This window comes from Cebus imitator, unplaced genomic scaffold (assembly GCF_001604975.1).
Source record: "Cebus imitator isolate Cc_AM_T3 unplaced genomic scaffold, Cebus_imitator-1.0 Scaffold970, whole genome shotgun sequence".
NCBI classification, from domain to species: Eukaryota; Metazoa; Chordata; class Mammalia; order Primates; family Cebidae; genus Cebus; species Cebus imitator.
This window is the reverse complement of record NW_016108285.1, coordinates 40,167-64,754: the sequence shown is the minus strand read 5'-3', so window position 1 is coordinate 64,754 and position 24,588 is coordinate 40,167. Positions and strand designations below refer to the sequence as shown.

At 52.9% G+C, this 24,588-nt stretch overlaps 2 protein-coding genes and 1 pseudogene across 5 annotated transcripts; all 3 read right to left on the bottom strand.

Moving 5' to 3' along the window:
* LOC108298476 overlaps positions 1 to 2,624 on the bottom strand; it is a 5,990-nt pseudogene extending 3,366 nt beyond the window's left edge.
* Positions 2,625 to 6,544: 3,920 nt separating this feature from the next.
* On the bottom strand, positions 6,545 to 16,426 carry B4GALT7 (beta-1,4-galactosyltransferase 7). Of its 4 annotated transcripts, XM_017521148.2 has the most exons (7): positions 16,272 to 16,416; positions 14,215 to 14,376; positions 12,169 to 12,531; positions 9,348 to 9,573; positions 8,252 to 8,335; positions 7,840 to 7,944; positions 6,545 to 7,335 (listed from the first exon to the last, which is right to left on the bottom strand). In XM_017521148.2, exons 1-7 carry the CDS (start codon positions 16,319 to 16,321, stop codon positions 7,180 to 7,182), a joined length of 1,146 nt encoding a protein of 381 aa, XP_017376637.1. In that variant the 5' UTR covers positions 16,322 to 16,416; the 3' UTR covers positions 6,545 to 7,179. The 4 variants fall into 4 exon arrangements, with proteins under 4 accessions (XP_017376637.1, XP_017376640.1, XP_017376639.1 ...); XM_017521151.1 differs by lacking the exon at positions 14,215 to 14,376 and having other exon boundaries at positions 16,272 to 16,426; XM_017521150.2 differs by lacking the exon at positions 8,252 to 8,335.
* A 3,584-nt stretch (positions 16,427 to 20,010) lies between these two features.
* Positions 20,011 to 24,007, bottom strand: TMED9 (transmembrane p24 trafficking protein 9). Its single transcript, XM_017521147.2, has 5 exons — positions 23,762 to 24,007; positions 23,522 to 23,622; positions 22,386 to 22,511; positions 21,882 to 22,028; positions 20,011 to 20,878 (listed from the first exon to the last, which is right to left on the bottom strand). The coding sequence occupies exons 1-5, from the start codon at positions 23,943 to 23,945 to the stop codon at positions 20,729 to 20,731; spliced, it is 708 nt and encodes a 235-aa protein (XP_017376636.1). The 5' UTR covers positions 23,946 to 24,007; the 3' UTR covers positions 20,011 to 20,728.
* Between the last annotated feature and the right edge of the window lie 581 nt (positions 24,008 to 24,588).

Sequence of the window (24,588 nt, the reverse complement as noted above, 5' to 3'; positions counted from 1 at the left end):
TTTTTGAGACAGAGTCTTGTTCTGTCGCCCAGGCTGGAGTGAAGTGGCTCAATCTCACTCACTCAATCTCGGCTCACTGCAATCTCTGCCAGGTTTAATGCAAGAGATTCTTGTGCCTCAGCCTCCATAGTAGTTGGGATTACAGGCACACACCACCACGCCCAGCTAACTTTTTTGTAATTTTAGTAGAGACAGGATTTCACCATGTTGCTCAGGCTGGTCTCGAACTCCTGAGCTCAGGCAGTCCACCTAGGTTGGAGAACGTTAGAGACAGTCTCGGTCTCCCAAAGTGCAAGATTACAGGCGTAAGCCACTGCGCCCGACCAATTTCTAGCACGTCCTTTGATTCTTAGAGTTTCCATCTCTCTGCTTACATTTCCCATCTGTTCTTTTTCCAATAGAGCCCTTAGCATGTTAGTCATAGTTATTTTAAATTTCTTGTCTAATAATTTCAACATCTGTCATATCTGGGCATGATTCTGACACTTGCTTTGTCTCTTCAGCCTGTGTTTTTTTCCATGCCTTTTGCCATAGCTTGTCATACATGATTAATTGGGCGAAGAAACGGATGTCCATAGTCTTTAATGCAAGGTTTGACGTTAATCGGATGAGGAGTTGGGCATAATGTTTACTGTAACTTTAAGTGACAGAGCCTTTCAATTCCTCTAGTGTCTCTGGGTTTCCCTAAGAACTTCTGAAATACTGAGCCTAATAGCTCCCTCAGCTACAATCCCATACTGTTACACTGGAGCCCCGCTGATGTGGCAGCAAGGTTTAGGGAATGGAGAAGCATGTTTCTAATTTTATGATTAAATCTTGGTCTTTTAGTGTGTCCGTATCCCTGGTGTCTTCACAGGTGTCTTAGCTTTGTCCCACCTACTTAGGTGAGACAGGAAGGCTAGAGGGGGCTGGAGACAGGTGACTGTCCTAGCCCTTCAGTGAGACGGGCTCTTTTTTCCTGGAGAGTAGGCTTTTGTTATGGAGATCGCTCTGGGTGTGTTTATTTTATTTATTTATTTAGAGACAAAGTTTCACTCTTGTTGCCCAGGCTGGAGTGCAATGGCATGATCTCAGCTCACTGCAGCCTCCTGCCTTCAGGTTCAAGTGATTCTCCTGCCTCAGCCTCCCAAGTAGCTGGGATTACAGGCACCCACCACCATGCTTGGCTAATTTTTTTTGTTGTTGTTGTATTTTTAGTAGAGACAGGGTTTCACCATGTTGGCCAGGCTGGTCTCAAACTCCTGGCCTCAGGTGATCTGCCCATCTCAGCCTCCCAAAGTGCTGGGATTACAAGCGTGAGCCACCTGGCCTGGCCCACTCTGGGTGTTTTTAAATGGTTAGCTTTCCCTTTCCCTGTCAGAGGCAGGAGGGGATTCTTCTTGGGTCTTCACCAGGAGTCCACATCCTGACTTTGTCAACATTACCACTTAAATATTCCTAACCAATGTGTGGCTCCAGCAGCTTCTGCTCTAGCTAAGGCTTTGCCTGCCTCTGCAGATTGTGGGAGGCGGTCTGCCCTGCAACCTCATCTCTGATGAGTCTAAGATAAGGAGTTGCTTTTCAGTGCATTGCACTTTCTTTCTTGTTGAAAGGATGGGAATGATGACTTGCAAGCTGTTTACACGTTGATGCTGGAATGGAAAGTTGCTTTTCTCTTTTTTTGGTTTTGTAAAAAATGTTCTCAAGACATGAGGGCTGAGATGGCAAAAAGACCATGTGTCCATCCATCTGCCTTTTGGGAAACAGTCTGCAGTGGAGTTGACCCTCCGTGAAGGGAAGGCTGATGGAGTCTGGTTGATCCTGCTAGGGAGGGCTCCTACTGGCTCTAGGGGCTCAGCGGGCCTGCATCCCCACCCCCATTCCCCTGCCTCATTCTGGCTTCACTATCTCTCCCTTGGACTGGGCTCTCTCCCTCCTCAGACTCCACCCTGCAGTCCACCCTGGGTCCCCCAAAGGATCTTTGTTATCCCCCAAAAGATCTGTGTTATAGAACACAGGTAACTGTTCAAAAGTTCTCCCCTGACCAGGCTCACACCTGTAATCCGAGCATTCTGGGAGGCTGGGGCAGGCAGATTGCAAACACAGTGAAAACATCTCTCTACTAAAAAAAAAAATACAAAAAATTGTGCTACCTTTGGCAGTACGTATACTAAAAAAAAAATACAAAAAATTAGCAGGCATGGTCCTGCATGCTTGTGATCCCAGCTACTTGGGAGGCTGAGGCAGAAGAATCTCTTGAACCTGGGAGGTGGAGGTTGCCCAGGCTGGAGGGAAGTAGCTCAATCTCACTCACTCAATCTCAGCTCACTGCAACCTCCGCCAGGTTTAATGCAAGTGATTCTGGTGCCGAGATCGCGCCGCTGCACTCCAGCAAGGGCAACAGAGTGAGACCCTGTCTCAAAAAAAGTTCTCCCCTGCTTGAAACTCCTCAAAACCCCTGCACTCCTAGAATAAAGTACAATAAAGTACATCTGTGGCATTCACAGATCCTTATGACTCACCCCAGCCTTCCCTTTGCTGCCCACTTCCCAACTCCTGCACAGTATCGGGGGTGCCAGGAACACCTCGAGCTCCTCCTGGGTCCCTGACACACGGTTTGCTCCGGGCTGTCTGCCTTTGCGCATGCTGATCCCTTCCCTTTCCTGCTGGTGAACTCTTTCTCTACCACCAAGACTTTGCCTCCTCCGGAAGCCTTCCCCAAGCACTCCATACAGCCCACTTACAGTGCCACACTCTGGATCCCACTGATGCCCCATCAGTGCTCCTCAGCGCCAAGCAGCCAAATCCCTGTCTTGCTCGAGGCAGAGGAGCCTGAGACAGATCCTTTGTACCTCCACCATGGCCCTGTTTTCCTCCCAGCCCTCCCCATCTGCCCTTTCCAGCAGGGGAGAGGAAGAAGACCTGTGGGGAAGGAACACCTGTTCATGGGCACCTGCTATACAGGGCAGGGAGGATGAAATCTGGCTCTGAAGGTGCATTCCAGGGGTTCCCAAGTTCCCCACCCCTTACAGCTCTGGGACCTTGGGCAAGCTACTTGCCTGTCTATCTTTGCCTTCCTCATCTACAGAACTGGTGAAAAGACCTAGCTCTTAGGTAGGGAGGCCTCAGTGAAATGCGGTATGAGGAATTTTGTTTTTGGTGCATGATTGTTATTATTATTGCAACAGCCACTTCACTGGCCAAGCACTGTGCTGGTGCTCCTGATAAGGAGGGAGACCCAGGCATTTGGGATTCCCTCCTCCTCTGTCATCCACTGTGCATCTCAATAAAAGAGAGAGCAGGCCAGTTGGCTTCTCCTGAATCTCCTTCCTGAAAACAACAGGCTAGGCCTTGGGGAAACTCTCCAGAAGGCACTATTTTTACTTAAAACAAGATCAAACCAGGAACCCTTTCATATGTGATTCCTGAACTGTAAACAGAGACCTTTTCACATGTGAGTCCTAAAACTGTAAACTGGAACCCTTTCATATGTGATTCCTGAAACTGTAAACAGAGACCTTTTCACATGTGAGTCCTAAAACTATGAACCTAAGATTCTTCCACGTGTAACATCTAAATTATAGGCCTATATAAAGTGTTGGGAACCCAACTGTGTGAATACTTGCAAAGCGAGTTTCACAAGACGGGTGGTCGAGCCCAGACACAGGGACGCCTGATAGAGGGAAGTTGAGATAAAGTTGAGTCAGGAACAGAAAAAAGGAGAATCCTGTTAAAACATAACCAGGTGATCGGAACCAGAAAATCCTGCAGTCACAAGGAACAATGTCTCGATGTAAATGTTTTTTATGAGCACCAGGAATGACTATCACCTTTTATGACCACTGATTGTGTGTCTCTGACATCCTTATTGTATAGAGTATGTTAATTAGTGATCTGTTTTTTCTCTCACACTGATGTCAACCAGAGCCTGAAAAATGCATATAATAGAAGCCTTTGAGAAACAAAGTTGCTGGTGGAGTACTCACTCCCCAGACCTCCTGACCCCGCTTTTCTGTCTCCTATTTTTCCTGCGCACCCCCCACTCAGGTTTTGAATCCTCTTGCTGGCCGAGAGTTCCCGCCAATAAAGCCTGAACCTCCCTTTGTTAGACGAGCTTGGCTGTTAGGCACCTATGCCACCTTGCTCCCAGCTGAAATAAATTCCTTCCTCCTGTGTTCGGTGTCCAAGAGATCCTTTCGCGCGGCCGCTCCCGCTACACTACATCCTGGCCCCATTTCAGTCATGCCCTGGCCAGTGAGGCAGGGATGTCAGTTCCATTCCATGAAGGAGGCAAGTGGGACACTGAGGCAGCATGGGACTGCCACTTTTCCTCGCCGCCCATGGCTCAGGCCTCTCCCACTCTCCTGGAGAGTGGTGGAGGCCCAGGATGCAGAGTGAGGGAGCTGGAGATTTGGAATGCATCCTGCACAGCCTTGAAGATGGAGGTGGGGGCAGCAGTCAAGGGAGGTAACAGGCTGCAGGGCTGGGGATGCACCTAAGCCCAGGTGTCAGCTGATCTCACCAGGCAAAGGGACCTTTGCTTTTCTTCTGCTCATTGTACTCCCCCAGTGCAGGTGGAAAGGAAGGAACCCCTATTTTCTGAGGTCTTCCTACGTGACAGGAGAGTGCAGAGCTGGAAGCTTTGATATATACCCATTTCCACCAACTCCAAGAGCTGGTGTTACTGCCCCGTGTCCATGTCAGTCCAAGATGAGGCAGCTGGGGTTGTCCAGAGAACTGGCACAGTCCCCTCTCCACTACCCTTGCTCTGGAGTCTAGGCCCATTTGGCCGTCACAATAGTGGGTGTGGCTGAATCACTGGGCAAGGTCAGTTTAGGATCACAAAGATCCTGGGTTAAATATCTGAACCTGAAGCTTTACCCTAGCCATCTCTGCTTAAATCCCTTGGCTTATACACAGGTTACACAGTGCACAAGCCACACAACTGCACACAGCAGCCCTGATCATCCTCAGAGAAGTCTTTGAACCAGAGTTGTGGATTCTACCTTCCCGAGCTCTGGGAGCACAACCCCTTCCCTCTCCAGGACTCCAGGTGTCCCTGTGTTAAAACAAACCCACATCGCCTGGGCCTGATGGTCTCCTCTGCCTTCTGCCCTGGATCTTTGGCAGCCAAATGTCTTGGAGTGGCCTATATGCAGGGGCCCTTGCCTCCCATTCTCATGAGCTCTGGACTTCCCTCTGAGTGATTCCCCCACAAAGCACTCCCCAGTTCCATGTGTCCTCACTGCTCCTGGGCACTCAGTGACCACCTTAATCCCTCTGTGCTGTGAGAACACCACAGGGATCCTCTCACTTCTCCCTTTCTCCTTCCTCCAGGCTCAAGCCATGACCCGAGGCATCGCCTGAGGGCCCTGCCTGCCTCAGTCCAGTCCTGTGTGTGGGAAGAGATGACCAGGGGCAGGCCTGTGTTACTTACAGTTAAATGAATACAAGCTTGCTTTGCTCTTTGTACATGGAGATTTGTCCCAGGGATCACATCCAAACTACGGTGCAGTAAAATAAAAGCAGAGATCAAGCGTAACAGGAGGCCTATGGTGAGGACTGTCTGAGAGCGCCCTGTAACCACGGAACACTGCAGTGTGGTTGCAGAGCAGAAAAGAAACTGCTCTGGTCCCACAACTCTTCCCAACAGAGTTTGTGTGAGGATCTCGTAAAGGGAGCTTATGCAAGAGGCTCTGGGAAGTAATGCAACCTCTGCTCACAAGACTCAGGATAGTCTTCCCAGGTGCGTGTGGGTAAGGCCAGAAAGCCTTACAGGGCAGAGACACCCAAACACCACAGGCTCTGCCTGTGTTCTCAGAATACGGAGCAATTCGAATTGCTCTGTGTCCACGATCCTCGGGAGAGAAAAGCCCCTTGATGCACTGTGTGTGGTCAGACCTTATGGGCCTTATCTGCTGCACCTCTCTGGCCAAAACACCTGGAGAGACAATGGGTGGTAAAATCTGTGTCCTTAGTTAGCATTTCTTAGGAAAATCGAGTTTGCTATTGAATGCTGCAAACACAGGCTCTTCCTCCGGCTATCCTCCTCAACCCCCCTCCCCACAGCCTGCAAGATTAACAAGATAATACACCCAATAAAAGCGCTTGGAGCCCAGAGCCCAGTGCCAGCGCGGATCACCCCTCGAGAGTGCGTTTGACCCCTGGACCTGTTATAAAATTCTATTCTTCTGACTTTGCCTTTCTTTTCTCACTCCCTCGTTACCGCCGGGACATGGGGCACCCACAAACAGGGTTGGGCTGGTTCCCATCACTGTGGATGAATCTCCTCAGCCGCTCTCCTTCCTCCGTGTCTAGTGAGGCAGGATGAGGCTCAACCAGAGAGAGCCTGAAGGTGGTCAGACTGCTCAGAAGGGCACCCAGGGGGCTGCCCGGAAGCCTTGGTGGGGTGGAGGTGGTACAGGAACCCTCATGCCTTTGGCTTCTCCTCCCCACTGGACTTGTCCCAGCCCCACCCCAATTCCTCACCAGTTGTAACTCACCCCTCCCCCGTCCCTCAGCCAAAAGTGACAAGTGAACACTCCACAGCACATTTTGCCTGGCCTGCCAAACTTTTTGAAAGTTTCATTTAGGTGCTATCATTTAAAAATCAGAAGATTTCACCTAAGAATCCAGCATTCTAGTTTCTTTCGAAAAATCAGAGGATCTGGCGACACTAGACGCACATTCCGGCACGGCGACAACCAGCTGGAGCAGTGCTGGCTGTTCCCCTCTGTGGGGCTTGTGCTCGGGTTTCTGAAGTTCTAACCCTCCCAGTCACAACTGTCACCTATGCAAGCTGCTGGCTCCTATGCTGTGTCTCTGCACAAGGCGGCCCAGTGGGAAGGAACAAAAGCGGGGTTTATGAGAGGTTGTCCTGTTCAGCCCTCCCCACTGCCCACAGGTCTTGGCACGTGAGGAAGGGCAGAGTAGGGTGAGCAGAAAGGCGGGGGGGTCCCACTCAGGACACATCCCAGCCTCTCTCTGATCACTGTCCATGGCTAGCAGCGTCCCAGGCACCCCATGTGTCCTGGTCCAGCTCAAGCCTGCCTTGGTGGCCGGGCGGCTGCAGTTGTGTAGCTTGCTGTCTTGGTCCCGGACACTCAACATCCTCTTGGAGCTGGGCCTGGGACCTGAGGCCTTGTCCTGAGCCTGAGCAACGTGGCCTGTACGCACAAGCTTCCACACTGTCCATCCAACTCAGCTGAATGTGCACCAGGGTGTAGCAGCCTTGTCACAGTCCAACATGATGTTGAGGACAGTGCAGGGGGCCCCGCCCACTGACAGGGCTGTGCGGGAAGCCACATGGTACTTCACAGTGTTCAGGCCTCCTTCCCGGTCCACTTTGAACTGCTCCTGGGGAGGAGGGGAGGAAAGAGCATGGACTCAGGGCTGCACAGGTACCAGCTGCCCACTGACCGCACGCAACCTCACCATTGGAGGTCCTGTGGTCCCCACTGGAGAGGAGGAACCCACAGCTCAGAGCAGTGAAGCCTCTTGCCCAGGGCTGTGCCCCACTAGGAAGCAGGAGAGCCGGGATCTCCTGTTGGACGCATATGCCTCCTACAGAAGGGGCTGTTTGAGGGTACGATCCCTGCATCCCGGGTGTGGCTGAGATTCTGGCACCTTTAGCTAAGCCTCCCCATCCCACCCTGCCAGCCTGCATGGACCCTGAGGTCTGGGCTGACCCACAAGTGCCCAGGGTGCCCAGAAGCCACCAGAGCAAGGCACTGTCAACTGACCTGGGCCAAGCAGGGGAGGATGGGGCCATTTGGGCCAAAGAGAACTTGGTGAAAACTCGGACCTGTTGGCTCCCCACATCACCACCTATCTGTCACCGATGAGGAGCCCAGCCAGCACCTGTTTTTGAGCCGCGATGCGTTTCTGGTCCCTCTTCCGCCAGGCTGGGTCATGCAGGTGGCGAAATGTCTTGTACCCAGTTGTGATTCCCGAGGGGCGGAAAAGCTAGAGGCCAAAGGAAGTCGGGGTCAAGCCACAATTCCTGGAGCCCTGGCCCTTACCACCAGCTCCTCTGAGGTCCCACTGCCTGCCAGGAAGTCACAGGCAGGGGTCTGCACTCCCAGCCTGCAGGAGAGGAGACTGGGGCCCAGAGGGCAAGGAACTGGCTAGATGACCATGCAGGGCAGGGTCAGGGCAGGGATCAGAACCAGGGCCATCTCCAGACCCTGGGGAGCTTCATCCGAGGGAACAGAAGAGAATCTCTGGGCAGCCACCACGGCTGAGGTGGCAGCAGGGCCCCGGGGAGCCTCACCTGGAGCCCGGCTCCTTTAATGCGCCGGTAGAACTCATCGTCCTCGCGGCCCCAGCCCCAGAAGCGGTTGGACATCCCGTTGCACTGACACAGAGATAAGCAGCGTCACTCGGCCCATCCTCCCCGGGGGTCCTTTGGTCTCCTACTGCTCAGGAGTGCCCTCCTCCCCGGCTGCTCTGAATAAGCACCAGGTGCTTACAGGCCCCTCCACCTCTGCAGTGCTAGGGGCTGTGGAAGGCAGCACATCCAGTCCCTTTCCTGTTCTCATGGGGTCTTGAACCTGTGTGAGACGCTCACCTTCTCAAAAATGTCTCACTGGGCAGAGGGGATCTCTTTGGGGAACTGTCGATGGGCAGAAGCGCCAGTTCCTACTTGATTTCTGCCTCCCTCACTCCCCTTTCTTCTGGTGACCCTGCCCTCATCTCTTCCTGTGTGTGTGAGAGGGGCAGCTGGGCTCCATGACAGCCAGCCATTCTTGCACCTGGCTCAGGGCTTTCATTTCCATAAAGGAGGCTTCTGCCATGGCCTGGAGAGGAGGAGACCCAGCCTGAGCTACCAGGTTCTTCCTGCCCGCCCATCCGCGAGGACAATGAGTTGTACCGGCCAGTCATTGGCTCAGGCGGGTTCAGTACTCAAGCCTGCCAATCATGAGCCAGTGCGGCTCAGAACCGGACTCCTGCCTGAGCTACGAGAAAGGGCCCCCGTCTCCCACCAGACTGGGGCCTGGATACCCATCTAGGATACCAGCTGCAGTGACAACTACCACCTTGCAAATAAACCCACTGCAGGGAAGGCAGAGCTGAGAGATGGACAGAGAAACAGGGCCCCAGTGACACTGTCCAGGACGTGGGCAAGCTGCACCTGAACCGCCCCCCACACTCTTCAATGCTGAGGGCCACTAACTCCCCAGGTTTCTGAAGCCAGCTTCCAGGGGTTCTGCAGCTGTGGCTGACTGGCTCGCCTGCTCCTCGCACTGTGGCTGCTCCCGGGTTTCCCTGCCAGGCTGGGGCAGGGCTCCATCTGTTGGGCCCCAGAGGTACTGCCCCGTCCTGCCCACCATCTGCAGCCTGAGCAGAGGGGGCTGTCCGGGCCTCACCAGCTGGTAGTGCTGCTTGGACAGCAGCAGGATGCCGCCAACATAGGTCTTGTAGTGGTAGAGAGGGTGGAGCTCCGGGGAGGCCACGTGGAAGGGCCCAGCCTCAGGGAAGCCATAGTCCAGCTCCTCGTTGAGAGGGAGCAGGTCAACGTCGTGCATAGCAATGTAGTCCGTGCTGTTGCTGCTTTCCAGGAAGCCCACGTTGATGAGCGCTGCTCGGTTGAACCTGTGCAGGGCGGCCGAGGCTGGGCAGGGGTGGCGCATGGGCTCACTGCCGGGGGCTCAGCACCCACCCCGGGGCCCCCGTGGTGCCTATGCTGCTCTCTGGCCCAGCACTGACTTCATTCAGCCTATGGGGCTGTCCCCTCCACTCATCGCACAAATATTTACTGAGCGCCTGCTACGTGCCAGAAACCATTCAAAGCACTGGAGGTACAGCAGTGAAAAACCAGGCCTGCTCTCGAGGAAGCGAGATTCCAATAGAAGGAAAGAGAAACAAACAAGCACAAAGCGCGGCCGATGGTGGTGAGTGCCGGCGGGAAAGCAGAGCAGGCGAGGAGACGGTACGCGGCCGGGTGGGGCGAGGGCGGTGGAGGCGATGTCAGGGATGACACAGTGACTGCACAAAGCCCAAGGGCCACTGAAGGATGGGGCTCTGACTCCCTGTGCAGGCTCTGAGCAGGGGTGGGGCATGCTGTGACTTATGTCTGGACAGGACCGCCCTAGCTGGTCTGTTGAGAATAGACTGTTGGAGCAGGGGTGAAAGCAGGGAGACCAGCTGGGAGGCTACAGCAATAATTTAGGTGAGAGACGGAGAGATGAAGGTGTCCTAGCTCAGGAGGTGACAGTGGTGACAGTGAGAAGCAGGCAGATTCTAGATGGATTTTGCTGACAGGATACAGTATACGACAGAGAACGAGCGGCTGAGGACGACTCGGAGGCTTTTGGGCTTGAGCAAGGGAAGCAAAAAGCTTCCATTTCCATGGGGAAGAGGGCAGAACTGCAGGTCTAAAGTAGGGCGGGGCACCAGCAATTCAGCTGTGATCATGGAAGCCTGCAGTGGCTCTGAGGCCACCATGTGGAGGGACTGTGTAGACGGCTGGGCTGGTGAGCCTGGAGTTCAGGAGAGCGGTCTGGGCCAGGAATAGCCCAGGGAATCATCAGAGTAGAGATGGGGTTTAATGCCTGGAGATGATATGAGATGCCCCAAGGAACGCCTGGAGTTACAAAAGGGGGGCTGCCAAAGCACCGAGCCCCAAGAAGCCCCGATGGTGAGAGCTCAGGGAGACAAGGAGAACCCACAGAGACAGAGGGCCAGCCGGTGCAGAAGGAGGACCAGAGGGTGCTGCCCCAGCACCAAGCAGGAGCGTTTATGAAGGAAGACCCTGCTGACAGGTCCCTGGAATACGGGCCCAGCACAGCCTCTGCACCAACCGAGCGGAGGTGGCTGGTGACCCCAGTGAGAGCTGCTCTGTACCATGGTGGGCACGGAGTCTAAGCGGAAGGGGTTCAAGAGAGACGAGGGGGGAGAAAGGGAAGGAGGTCTGCCAGAAAGCAGAGAAGTGGAGGGACAGCCTTGGGATGTGGGATCCAGGGAGTCTTTTTCCTTTGAGAGAGGAGCCACTTCAGTGTGTGTATGCTCATGGGTATGCTCCAGGAGAGGAGTGCTCATCGTGAGGGAGAGGAAGGGGCCAACTGGGGGTGGGGGGAAACACTAGGGGGTAGGGACGGTGGAGAGTCAGCCCAGACAGAAGCTAGGACGGCCCTGAATCCCTGTGCACAGAGGCTGAGAGGTGAGTCGAGGTGGCGGGAACCGGGGAAAGTTCTCTTCATTTCATTCTGTTTTCTGAAGCTGGAAGCAAAGTCATCAGCTAAGAGTGAGGACAGGGGAGGAATGAGAAAAGATGGTTTTAAAGGCTGCGGTGGACAGACCAGAAGAAAGTGAGGCTCCCAGCAGGGCAGAGGGCCTTCCTGGGGGGACTCATTGGCAGAGGCGCAGCAGTGTGGCCGCCTCATGTGTGATCTTTTCTCTCCAGTCCCCTCCAGTGCTCAGGCGCAGGTGTGGAGCAGACAGCTGGAGTAAGTCAGGCTGAGATTACGGCAGCAACAAGGGGCCAGAGGCTTGAGGGAGTATGCCAGGGAGGATTTTAGTGGCGGACCTTGGACTCCATGTTAGGTATGAAAAAGTAAAGACAAGGAGGGTGGCAGGGAAAAGGTGGGGGGACCTGGGGATCCAGATCAAGGAGACTTGAAAAGGTGGGAAGATCAGGCTGGTGGGGCTGAGAATCCATCTTCCGGTGGGAATTAACTGGAGGGAAAGGAGGTGAAGGGCTGGAGGGTGAGATGCCAGGCTGTGGTCATGGAAGGGAGTACTTTTTGGTAAGGGTGGAGATTTTAGGATAATGCCAGGTTGTGGGCAACATTAAAGCCGTGGCCTTGACCCTCCCTTTCCCTAATTCCCCAGCCAATCCCCAGGGAGTCCTGTCTGGGCTTCCTCCACAGCACCTCTCTCTACCCACCGCCCCCAGCACCACACCATCAAGCCACTGTCATCTCAGACCACCGCAGTAACCACCTAATTGGTCTCCATGCTTCTCCTCTTACCCTGGTATAATCGATTCCACACACAGCAGCCACAGTGAGCTCTTCAAAATGGCAGTTAGATCACGGCCCTCTCCAAAGATTCCCGTCACACTCAATGAGAGGGGCCTGCCACCCCCCGCCCTCCTGCCCCCAGCCCCAGGTGGCCTCTCACAGGCCCTGAGAAGCCTGAGCCCAGGAAAGGGGTGCCGGGAGGGGAGGAGGTGGGGGCAGGTGCTACCTGAAGTGGTCCACCTGGTTGAGCACGTAGATGTGGTGCTGGACCTTCTTCCTGCTCAGGAAGCGGTGCATGTGGGGCACAAAGACCAGGAGCTCCTCGAAGCGTTCACGGAAGGGCACTAGCACTGCCAGGCGGTGGGGGCCCCATGATGCATCTTCTTCCCAGTGCTCAGGGGGCGGCTCTGGGGGGCAGGCTCGGGGAGGACCGGAGGTCTCCTGCCCTTGTCCCCTGGCTGCCCGGGCCACGTCACCAGAGCAGCTGAGCTGCAGCCACAGTAGGGAGAAGAAGCCCAGTAAGAGACAGGCCACGAAGAGGTGGAAGACGGAGCATTTTCGAGGGAGGCCACCAGAGAGCCGCCGGGACCTGGGACAAGAGTAGGGACAGGGTAGAGGGGCAAGGCAGGGCTGGGCTGAGCTGGGGCCCTCTGACAGACCCCCTCCTTCGCCTCCCACGAGGAGGCTGCACATAACTGGTCTACCCCAAGCCCCTGGGAATTAGTGCAAAAGCAACTTTAATGTTTTTGCTCATGCCACTACCATGCATTGGAATCCTGCTTACCTCTTTACACCCAATCCATGCCACCTACTCCTGGGAAGCCATCTGAACCATTCCCAGGTCACAGAGCTGCCCTAGCTCCTCGATGCTCTCTTACTGTCTGTGATGGAGTTCTGATCAGAGCTGCTCAGGGCAAGAATGAGGAGGTTCCTGTCACTTGCATGTGCTCCTCCCCATGACAGTGGCTTAATGTCCTGAGCCAATGACAGAAGCCCCACCTTAGAGATGCAGCCCACTGCCTTCCAAACCCATTCCCCTACAAATCCACCCCAGCAGAAGCCATGACTCCGTCCTACTTCCCAGAATGATCAGGAAGGCCACCCAGACATGGGTGTGTGCTGGCATTAGTCCAGGTGAAATGACCAATGTTGACTCTGGGAAGATCCGACCTGCCCCCAAAGCAATGCAAGGCCCAAATGTCAGTGGTAGTTCACTGAATGAGCCTCAAACCTTTAGTCCAAGAGGGAGCTCATGTGATCAAAGATGGGAGACAGAGAGGGAAAGAAAGATGAGGGCTGGGCACAGCACAGGCACTGATTTCAGAAAGTTGGAAAAACAAATGAAATGTCTTAGACATTGCGGTGATGCAAGGAAACAGCCCTTTTGGTTAGCAAATACAAAGAAACAGAATTCACCAGCTTCCTTTGCCCCTCCTCTGGAAGTTCATAAGTATGCTGAAAGAGGAGCTCAAGAATCCACCAAGGGGGAAGCTTCCTCTATGCCCCTACCTTCTCCCCAGAATAATCTGCAAAGGAATCCACAACTTGTAAAAGTCAGCAATTAGCTATCAGGCCTTATAAATTCTGTCTCCTAAGTCCCCCTCTGATCCTTCCTCACTCATCTGCTCCTTGCCCTGCTGGGACCCCTTTTCAATCTTCTGAATGACCCTCCCCTCCTCTGTTTGCAAGACAAAGGCCAAGCTCTTGGCCTGACAGTCAAAGCCCTCTGTCACCTGGCCCCAACTCCAGGTGCTTCCAAACTTTGCCCCATGTTCTTATCCTGGGCACCTCAGAGCTTTTCCACTTGTCATATTCCTTCCTGTTCCAGCCCTCACACAGCCCGCTCCTTCTGCCTGAAATGTCCTTCTTTAACTGCCTGAGGCCCCCTGTTGATCCTTCAGGGCCAAACTCCAATGTCATGGCCAGCACTGCCACCTGCCTGCATAATGCATCCACTTTTGTATTCCCGCAGCATCTTACTTCCTGCTTTTTCATAATGCCTTGTGTCCTTGCTTGTCAGGCCATGTCATATTCATATCTGTGGCCCCAGCACAGCAAGAACAGGCCGGGCAGCAGAGAGCTTACAAAGTGAGTTACAGGAAGGGTTAAAGCCGTTGGGCATGCTTTAAGTCACATGCTAGAGCCAGACTAACTTCTCCCTTTTTCTAGAGGAACAACTGCCAATCTGGAAGCCTTGAAGCCAGTCCCAGGTTCCACACACAGCTGAGAGGCGGCCTGGTAAGAAACCCCCGCCCCAGGGCTTCTGACTTACCCCCCATTATCCTGTGGTGGTGGTTTCGGCTGGAGAAGAGCACAGCCCAGTCCTGAGAGTGGCCTGGGAAGGCTGGAACCTCTACAGATTCTCCCTTGCCCTCTGGGCTTTTTCTGGGGACAGGGTAGAGACTGGAGAGATGGATATGGGGTGATATCCCACCTTCAGGAAAAGAAGCAGTGACTATTACCCTGGGGAACGGCATGGATTGGGCACTCTGAGCACTTACACATGCTATTCCCTTGGCCCTGCTCCCCTCTCCTACGAGGAGCACGTACCCATGGGCATCATCCTGTGCTCTAAGAGCACAAACCACTGAGCAATTCAATTGAACCCAGACTCCCAATTCCTCAGGACAGAGGACGCTGAGAAGAGCTGCTCCTTGTGCCCTCTGGTGGCAAACTCCAGATCTGCAGTCCCAGAAGCTCCCAGGCCCAGCACTCATCAATCATTGACCAAGGCTAGGAAGAGGCGGATTCAAACCCAGACAGGCTGGATCCAGAGCCCACACTCAATAGCTGCACTAGCCTGCATCTGTGGCGTGGATCATTGCAGCACTGTGTCAAAAGCACAGAATTGACACCAGTAAATTTCTGTGGGAACACAGTTACAGAAAGGGACCAGGAAACAGAAGTGCTCCTCTATTACCTTTCCTTTCTTGTCTCATACAAACCTTTGTACCACAAGGTTTGAATCCTCAGCTGCTCTGGTTACAGAGCCTCAAAATTGCAAAGGGAACTGGAAGACAACTGGCACCTCCTCTTCTGCCAGGCAGTGCCAAGGTATTTACATGTATGCTCTCCTTTAATCCTCACACAGCTGCAGAGTCAATATTGTGATAAGTGTCTCAGCAGTGGAAAGGCTGTAGTCAGAAAGATGCAATGGTCTCTGCCTCCCTTTTTTTTTTTAGAGACAGAGTTTCACCATGTCGGCCGGGATGGGTCTCGATCTCCTGACCTTAGGTGATCCGCTCACCTTGGCCTCCCAAAGTGCTGGGATTACAGGTGTGAGCTACCGCACCCGGCCCTCTGCTCACATTATTAAGGAGAACTCCTGTCCAGGTCAAACTCTAATCCATGCTTTCTGTTATATCCCTCTCTTGTCCTTTCAACACCAAGTCTGAAAAATCCCCAAAAGTAAGAATTTGTGCCCACTAAATTCCAGAATCTCATGGCACCTGGCAAACTTAAGAAACATGAAGGAAATGAGGAGCCATTCACTGGGAGGAGATCCAGTCATGTGTTCTGTAAGAAGACTTTTAGGGGCATATCTCCAGCATCTCAAGTGCCCCCAAATGGAGGCAGTCAAATTGCTTCTCCCATTCTGCTTTAGTGAAAAACATCATTAGATAAGGTGTGGGCCAAGCTCACATCTTCCGCGTAGGGCAAGTACAGCTGCACAGGAAATGGACTAATGGGTGTATGAGGAGTGTCTGGTACGTGCCAGGCAGTGACCAGCCAGGCAGCGAACGGAGCTTCTGTCTGGTGGATTCTGCTGGGTAGCCTGCGAAGGATGGTGGGGGTGGGGGTGGGGGAGGGGAAGCGTTAAGAAGGGAGGGTAGGGTCGGAGGTTATATGGATGTGATGAGGGAGGCAGAGACCAGAGAAATGGAAAAACGCCCTCAGAGATCAGAGACAGATGAGAAACACAAATCTATGGCGAGAGGTCAGCGGAGTCAGAGACCCGCATGCAGATAGAGGGAGGCTGGTGGAGAAACACAGACACAACGACACACATAATGAGAGAGACTAGCAAAGGGAGGTCAATGGTCAATGGAGAAATAGACTCAAGGGGCGAGGGGGAAGGATGGGGGAGAACGACCGTCTCGGAAACCGGAGAGAGAGAGAGCGGGGAGTGGCGGAGGGCGGGAGAGACAGACCCACACGGACAGATAGAAACCGGAACAGAGCGCCAGGGACCCACAAAGAGAACCACACGCCCTCACAGGGACCCACAGACACGGAGACGCGACGGCCTCGGGCTCCCAGATTCTACTGGCGGCCCGAAAAGGAGCGATGCCCGGGAGGACCGGGCTCGGGCCGGCCGCAGCCGCTCACCTGCCGTCCTCCCAGGGCAGCTGCGCCGCTTTCCTCCGCGAGGGGAACATCGTGCAGGGAGGCGGCGGCGCATGAGGCAAGGGCTCGCAGCCCTGCCGGCCCGGCCTCCCGGGCCTACGCGGCGCCTCCGCCTCCCGCCCCGCCCAGGCCTGTCCGCCCCGCCCCCCGGTCCGCCGGGTCCGCTGCTCCGGCCGCACCGCCAGCTCCCGGAGCCGCCGCCTGCAAGGTTCTGCTTGCGAGCAGGGAGGGCGCGCCTCCAGCGCCGAGCAGCTCCTTTCTATCCGCCCCGGGACCCGGCTGACAGCCCGAGAAACTGAAACCCAGAGGCCTAGGGCCTCCCAACAAGTCACTGGGCTGGCACTGGACCTAAGTGTCCAGGCTTCCAAACCAGCGCTCGGGGAGAATCTGCATCTCTGTCCTCTTCCGGAAGGGAGACGGGAGCGTTCCGGGATCCCCTGCTCGGCCCAGGTGGCGCGTTCTCTACACAGCTTGGAGGGGCAAATCCAAGCTCAGAGCTCCACGCTGAGTTCAGCAGACAGCCCAAGCAGGCGTTAGGAGCCGAGCTCTGAAGACAAGAACGCCGAGCTCTGAAAACAAGTCGACTGAATTTGAAACCCGACTCTGCCCATACAGCTGTGTTTTGAGGCAAGCCCCATCTCTGGATCTGTTTCCTCACATGGGTATTATCAGTGGCTTCTATTCTATATGGTAGCTGTGGGGATTCAAGGAGAAAGTGCAAACACTTGTACAGCGCTAGGCATACAGTTCAACACCGTAAATGACAGCTGTCATCCCGGAAAAGGGTACTTTGGTGGAGCTGAGAACTGAAGAAAGGAATAGGAGACTGAGTTCCCATATCTGCCCCGTTACCGTGGGAATGTAACCATCCCCCTCACCTCCACCACATCCCTCCTGCTAGCCTCCTACCAGGAAAAAGAAAGTGGCAGTTGTTAGACTTTACCTCCTCTGCTCTTCCAAGTAAACTTTTAAGTTTCCTAATAGCAAACACGTTAAGTTCTTATTATGTGCCATTGTTAACAATTCTTATTACATGAGGGTTATCTCGTGTAGTACTTATTGGTAGGTACTTATTCCCACTTTAAATAGAGGCAAATCAGGTCGTTTAGTTGCACAATCTAGGGGTTTTGAGTTTTTGTTTTTTGTTTCCCCACAATCTATCTTAATCACTCTGCTTCAGAGAGAAATTCACTATGAGTGGAAAATGAATAATTCCCAGTAACACCTTTACCCCTTAAACCTGGAAGTATATAATCCACCCATTCCCCTTCCTGTTAACTCCCCCAGGGCACTGCACTCTACACCAGAACCTTGGCCAATCCACAGCCCATCTAAAGAGGACAGCCACCACTCCATCCGGTTAGCTGTTACTATATCAGGATGAAGCCCTACTTCAGATTGTCAGATTCACTGTCTCAAGAAATCAGATCTCACATAAAAATCCAAATTATCTAATTTTTAAATGTGATATTCAGCCATAAGCCATGTTTAAGTAAGATAACAGGATGAGAATGGAACAACTCTGTGGTCTCTTTTGACACAGTCTTGCTCTGTTGCTCAGGCTGGAGTGCAGTGGCGCAATCTTGGCCCACTGCAACCTCCACCTCCTGGGGTCAAGCAATTCTCCTGCGTCAGCCTCCTGAGTAGCTGGGATTACAGGGGCCTGCCACCACAACTGGCTAATTTTTGTATTTTTACTAGAGACGGGGTTTCGCCATATTGGCCAGGCTGATCTTGAACCCTTGACCTCAGGTGATCTGCCCGCCTTGGCCTCCCGAAGTGCTGGAATTACAGATGTGAGCCACCGTGCCCGGCCCGTGGTCTCTTTTCAAAAACCCACAACCCTAATAATCATGAGAAAAACATCAGACAAATCCTAGCTGAGAAATTCTACAAAGTATCTGACCTATACTCCTCGAAGCTGTCAAGGAATCATCAAAAACAAGGAAGGTCTAAATCTGTCACAGCCAAAAGGAGCCTAAGGAGACACAGTGATTAAATGTGATGTGGAATCCTGGAACAGAAAAAGGACAGTAGGTAAAAAGTTAGGAAGCCTGGGCTGGTCACAGGGGCTCACACTTCTAATCCCAGCACTTTGGGAGGCCGAGGTGGGCAGATCACAAGGTCAGGAAATCAAGACCATTCTGGCCAACATGGTGAAATCCTGTCTCTACTAAAAATATAAAACAAAATTAGCTGAGCATGGTGGCGCACACCTGTAGTCCCAGCTACTCAGGAGGCTGAGGCAGGAGAACCGCTTGAACCCAGGAGGCAGAGGTTGCCGAGATCACTCCACTGCACTCCAGCCTAGCAACAAAGCAAGACTCCATCTCAAAAAAAAAAAAAAAAAAACCTAAGGAAGTCTGGATAAAGTTATACATTATGTTAATAATAGAGAAAATGTCTTCACAATTTTAAAGCTGTTCTTTAAAATCCATTTTTTTTGAGGGGGGGGAACAGAATCTCACTGTTGCCCAGGCTGGAGTGCAGTGGCACTGTCTTGGCTCACTGCAACCTCTGTCTCCCGAGTTCAAGCTATTCTCCTACCTCAGCCTCCAGAGTAGCTGAGATTACAGGCACGCGCCACCACACCTGGCTAATTTTTTGTATTTTTAGTAGAGATGAGGTTTCACCATGTTGTCCTGGCTGGTCTCAAAACTCCTGGCCTCGGGCCATCCACCTGCCTCGGCATCTCAAATTGCTGGGATTACAGGTATAAACCACTGTGCTCAGCCAAAATTTTTTTTTTCGTGTGAAGAAAAACTCGTTGGCAGCATTGGCCCAGATTACATCCCCCCAGTAGGGTAAGCAGCCACCTAACTTGTCTCCTTGTTCACAGTCTTTCTCACACTGCTGTAACCTTTCTCATGTTTCTTGTCGGAAGGTTCTTCTCAAAACTGCCTGCCCATTCCCCTCCCGCAACTCTCAACAGCAGCCTCACATCACTGATAAGTAACACTGTGATACTGAGGTGCCAACAGGGCTCTCAGTGGCTTTACCAGCCCCTGGGTGATTACTGCAAAGGGCCCAGAGGCTAGAGGGAGGGGGCCAGCATTTGCTCCACCACCTGCTGTTAGCCAGCCAAGCTGCTGGCTTCAGCTTGTGCCTGTGGGTGCCTGCAGCACCTCTTGAAAGGCAGGCAGGTCTGAGGCTCTTTTAACTTGAATCCAACCTTCCTTTCCAGCTTCCTCACAACACCCTCTCCAGCTGAAACAAAATACCCATCTACCTCCATTCCAGCTGTTTGCCTCCATTCCTCCAACCACCTCTGTCCTACCATTTCCTTCCAGCAGAATCCTTCCTCTCCTTCAGGGTCCTGGTTGAAATCACTTGCTGTTGGTTAAGCCCATCCACATCCTTGTCCCCACCAGACCAGGGTGGCTGTCCTGTAGCACTCCCCTGCTCAATGCACCTCCTTACCAGGGACTTCCTGGCTGCACCCATGACAATTCTGCTGACTGACTCTAGAAAGAGGGGACTTCACCAGGGAGCTGGCAGAGGAAAAGGTGCAGATTTGAGCCCCAGCCCCACAATTTACTTGTTGTATGATCTTAAACAAACCCACTACTCCCTGCCATGGCAGGGAAGGCCTGGAGAAGAAGGAAAAAATTAAGCTGACTGGTGGGAATTCATTTCGCAATGTGAAGTGCTTTGCTCTTTGGAAGAACTGACATTCTCTGAAGCACCCTGCAGTTATGCCCACTGATGGCTGAGTAACTTGCACTGGACAAGACGTCATTTTTTTTTTTTTTAATTGGGAAACCCATGTAACAAACCTAAATTTATTGAAAATGAAATCAGTAACTAAGACTCTGCAGGCCCGCCCCAACCAGCACCAAGGACTCTATTTGGTCTGGCCCCAGTTCTTTAAGCCCCAGAATGTACAACCATGTGAAGAAGCTGGGGTCAACCACAGGGCCACATTCCCACACTGCAAACCCCTCCACCCACCCCCAACTGACACACACACCCTGGATCAGCAGATCTAGACTGAAAGAGAGAACACTGAGGTTCCCAGGGTGGCAGGTGGGTATGACAGACACCATACCCCAACCTGCTCAAAACCCTAAGTTTGCAAAGGAAGACAGAAGACTAGCTTGCCTGCCCATTCCCTCCCCACCCCACCCCTGACAGCAGCCTCACATCCCAGATCAGTAACACTGTAATTCTGAGGTGCCAATAGAAGGGGCTTTATCAGCCCCTAGGTGATTACTGCAAAGGGCCCAGAGGCCAGAGGGAGACGGCAGGCTTTTGCCCCACCACTTGCTCAGTATTAGCCAGCCAAGCTGCTGCCTTCAGCTTGTACCTGTGGGTGCCTGCAGCCCCTCTCCCTTCCAGAACATGTATGGCTGGGAACCAGTCCTCCTGCCAGAAGAAGTCAGTTTCAGGAGGTCCTTTCTCCCCCAGCCTGGGAGGATGGTTTGTGATGCCTGGGACAGCTACACAAGCTTCTTGGCTTCAAAGAAGCTCTTGAGGTGCCGCATCTGCCAGACACCGATGGCCACGAGGATGAGGGTCTGCAGAATGGACCACCACAGCACCCGCTGGTTGGTGCTCTCACTGGTCTGCCGGAAGCGTTCCTCTCGCCACTGTGGGGGAATATAAGGTGAGCCTGAGTTGGCTGGGGCTGCTAGAACTGCTGGATTCCCAGCCCAAGAGGATGCCCAAGGTCAGCCAGCTTTGTCCAGGTTCTAGCCAAGTGCCTGCAAAGTGTCACTCTACCTGGGGACTATCTTTACCCTCACTAGATGATGTCAGGCAACCTACTCATTTTTCCAAGTCTGTATCTTCACCTGTCAGGGATAATCCTCAACTAGTCCTGCCCTGGTGCCTGGGAGAGAGGTAAGGTAGTTGTGGAATTACCCCACAAGACAGAGCTGTCCTGGAGCAGGAAGGAATGGACTTGCTGTAAGCCCTCTGCCTGGGTTTCCCAGACTGCTCCTTGAAGATGGTGGGCACAGCCTGTAAACTGGCAGGCTAGGGGCTGGATCCAGCCTTTATGTTTGTTTTGCTGGGCTCACATAGTGCACAGTATTTTGACAACATTTAAAACTCAGATAATTTATGCAACAGCAATAGAAAACAATAAAAAATAAATTAAAATGTTCACATAAGAATCCTGGCTATTTCCTCTTGAAAAAATGGAATATCTGTAAATCCAGGACTGGCATTTCTGCAAGGAGGCCCCCAGCTGACACTGAACAGTAGCTGTGCTTGTTTAGATGGGTCACTGCCCTACTAGTCCTTAAGGTCACAGATTCATTCATGGTACCCTCTCGTTCCTCAGCAACAGTGAGTTTGAGACCCTGGTCCTGAGAGCATGTGGAGCCACTGAAACAGCACCCAAAATGTTGGTATCAACACAGCCCTACTGTGCCATTCTGTGTGTAACTGTGATTTAGGGCAATGACAGCCTCTTAGGAGTCTGTATCCTCAATTACAAGGTGGAGTTAGTAATACCTGCCCCATCACCTACAATCCAGTGCAGGTAAGTCCCTTGGGGGTCTCAGAATGCATCTGATGTGAAATTCCTGGCTGAGCCAGTGGGCAGCTTCTAGGACGAAGACCCCCGCTCCCAGTCCAATCACTCACCCGCTGGTAGTTCTGCTCTTTCTGGATCTGCTCCACTTGTTCCACCAGCTGTCGCACTCGTAGCTGCAACTCACTCAACTTGTCTTTAGCAGCAATTTCTGCATAGTCGTTGGCATGCTCACCTACCTGGATGTCCAGGTGAACTCTCTGGGGACAGACAAAGGAGATAAAGGAAATCTAGCAGCCCTGCTCCATCTTCCTGCCAAAGACTGACAGTTCATTCCCCACTTTCCATCATCTGTTCATTTGGCCAACAGACTGGGCTCTCTTCAGTGTCTAGCCCCATGGGGCTGTGGGCACACAAGCAAGTGTTAAGCCTGGGCTAGTGCTGAGTGAGGCATATACAAAGAGCTCAGCCGCCCTGTCCTGGATATCCACTGGAGACCCAGCGTTCTTAGGAGACACAAAATCTGACATACTCCACTCACACAACATCACCAGTTTCCCCAGTCCTCACCAAAGGTTGAAGGCTGAAAGCTGCAAGTCCCACATGGGCCCACTTACCAGCATGCCTCCAGCAAAGAGGGAGAACTTAGTGGAATTGGAATGAAGACAGATCTGGTGCTCGCCAGGAGTATGGGAGGTGAAAGTGAACCTGCCCTCAGAGCCATACTGCCGAGCCAGGATGACCTGGAGAAAGGGAAGAAGCTTCAGTTAGTGTGATGGTAGGGATGGGAAGAAAACAGTGCTTAAAAAAAAGTTAATGAGCACAGCCTTTGGCATCTCACAACACTACAAGATCCAAAGCTACTCAGCTGCTGTTGCCATATGCTCGTCTAAGTACTCTTTGGAGCAGGGGTTTAGTGTCTGAGAGTCTGACATCAGGGTGGCAAGTGACTGCTCTTGGGAAGGGCTTTCCTTTATAGCTCATGTCCTTTCAACTCTTGATGTGAGTTGCTTTTTTTTGGGGGGGTTGGGGGTTTGTTTTTGTTTTTGAGACAGAGTCTCACTCTGTCATTCAGACTGGAGGGCAGTGGTGCTGGCTCAGCTCACTGCAGCCTCCACCTCCTGGATTTAAGTGATTACCGTGCCTCAGCCTCCCAAGTATCTGGGATTACAGATGTGCACCACCATGCCTGGTGAATGTTTTTTGTATCTTTAGTAGAGATGAGGTTTGCCAGGCTGGTCTTGAACTCCTGGCCTCAAATGATCCAACCCACCTCGGCATCCCAAAGTGCTGGGATTACAGGTATGAGCCACCACACCCCACCATGTTTGTTTTTGACAGAAGGTGACAGCTGAAGGGTTTTGGCTTTCGTTTTAATATCCTTATTTGTGAAGATTAAAAGCTGCTTATTTTGTGGGGAAAGTATCATGTTTTGTGAAATCTTAAAGTCTTCATGCCACAGCTTTAGAGTTGACAAAACTCTTTTGATTTTTATCACCACAATTAATTCACCCATTTCACAGACTAGGAAAATGGTTCCGGGAAAGTAACTAACTTGGCAGGGTCACGCATCAGTCAGAAGTGAGGAGCAGGTAGCACTGCAGCAGCCTACCACATTTGGCCTGCAGTGAAACTCTGGGACAGTCCCACAACATCAACCGTCTCTACCACTTTAGCAGATGCAGGGACTAGAAGAGGAAGTACCAGAGCCTGCCTAGAGGATAGCTTGGTGGAGGGGAAGGGGTCGGCTCACCTTGTCCTCTGGGTCCTTCACTTCCACAAACATGCCAAGCCCCGGTGTGGCCGGCTGGTACTCCTCCCGCTGCTTGTCATACAGCTGCGTCCGGTAGTTTCCTGGAAGGAAACAGGACGATCCCAGGTCAGAGGAGTGCATCTGCGACCGCCTGAGCATTAGAGAGCTGAGTGTCTCGCAACCCCTGCCCCAAGACCATGGTCACGTTCCAAACTCGCCCCTGCCTCCCCGCCCCCGCACCTATGACCATGGTCTCGTCCGGGATCTCCTCAATAAAGCACTTCTTCTCCGTCTCTCCAATGTGAAAGTAGAGCGCACTTCCGCGCGTCCCCAGCCACAGCAACAGCAGGAGGGACCGCATCACTACACCTAGCTCGGTTCCGGGCCGGGGCCGGACGACCCGCACGCCCAGCTCCACAGCCATCTTGCTCCACCCGCCCGCGCAGCCGCAACCGGCAGCGCCACGTCGCCCGGCCGCCGCCGCGGTGCCTGCCGGGACCGCGAGTTCCGCCAGGTGGACCACAAGTCCCGAGATGTCCTGCGGTCCTGGCGCGGCAGTACCTGATTGGGGCGCAGCTTTTATCTGGGAGGGAGTGAGTGCCGCTGAATGAAAACTTATTTCCGTTGACTCTGTTCCTGGCCGGGCGACTGAAGATGGTTACTAGCTTTTTATAGATGAAACTGAGGACTTTTGTTTGAGGTCGCGGAGCGAATTACGAACGGAGACAGGATTCGAACCTAGGATCCCTGACTTTCCTTGGCACAGCATCTATCACTCTTAATTTGCTTCTATCTTTAAAAATCGAATTTATAGAGAATGACAAAATAATGCACAAATGTATTATCAGAGAAAGATTTTTTTTTTAAGCCAAGGTCTCCCATTACCACTTCTTTGTCTTCATACCCTGTCCACTCCTAAATCAGGTGTTATCCTCTCAGGCATTCCCCTGACCAACACACACACACAAACACACACACACACACACACACACACACACACACACACACGCCTCTGCTGCCGATCCCGACAGCAATGGCTCGTTACTTTCAATTCTACGGAAATAGAA

Bases quoted from the DNA above. Each gene is read 5' to 3' on its own strand.
- B4GALT7 (XM_017521148.2), bottom strand. From the start codon at position 16,321: ATGTTCCCCTCGCGGAGGAAAGCGGCGCAGCTGCCCTGGGAGGACGGC. The intron at 14,377-16,271 runs GTGAGCGGCTGC...CTTTTCCTGAAG, and splicing joins CTGCCCTGGGAGGACGGCAG to GTGGGATATCACCCCATATC. The intron at 7,336-7,839 runs GTGCTGGCTGGG...CCTCCTCCCCAG, and splicing joins GCATCGCGGCTCAAAAACAG to GAGCAGTTCAAAGTGGACCG.
- TMED9 (XM_017521147.2), bottom strand. From the start codon at position 23,945: ATGGCTGTGGAGCTGGGCGTGCGGGTCGTCCGGCCCCGGCCCGGAACC. The intron at 22,512-23,521 runs GTGAGCCGACCC...CCCTTTCTCCAG, and splicing joins TGAAGGACCCAGAGGACAAG to GTCATCCTGGCTCGGCAGTA. The intron at 20,879-21,881 runs GTGAGTGATTGG...ATTCCCCCACAG, and splicing joins AAGAGCAGAACTACCAGCGG to TGGCGAGAGGAACGCTTCCG.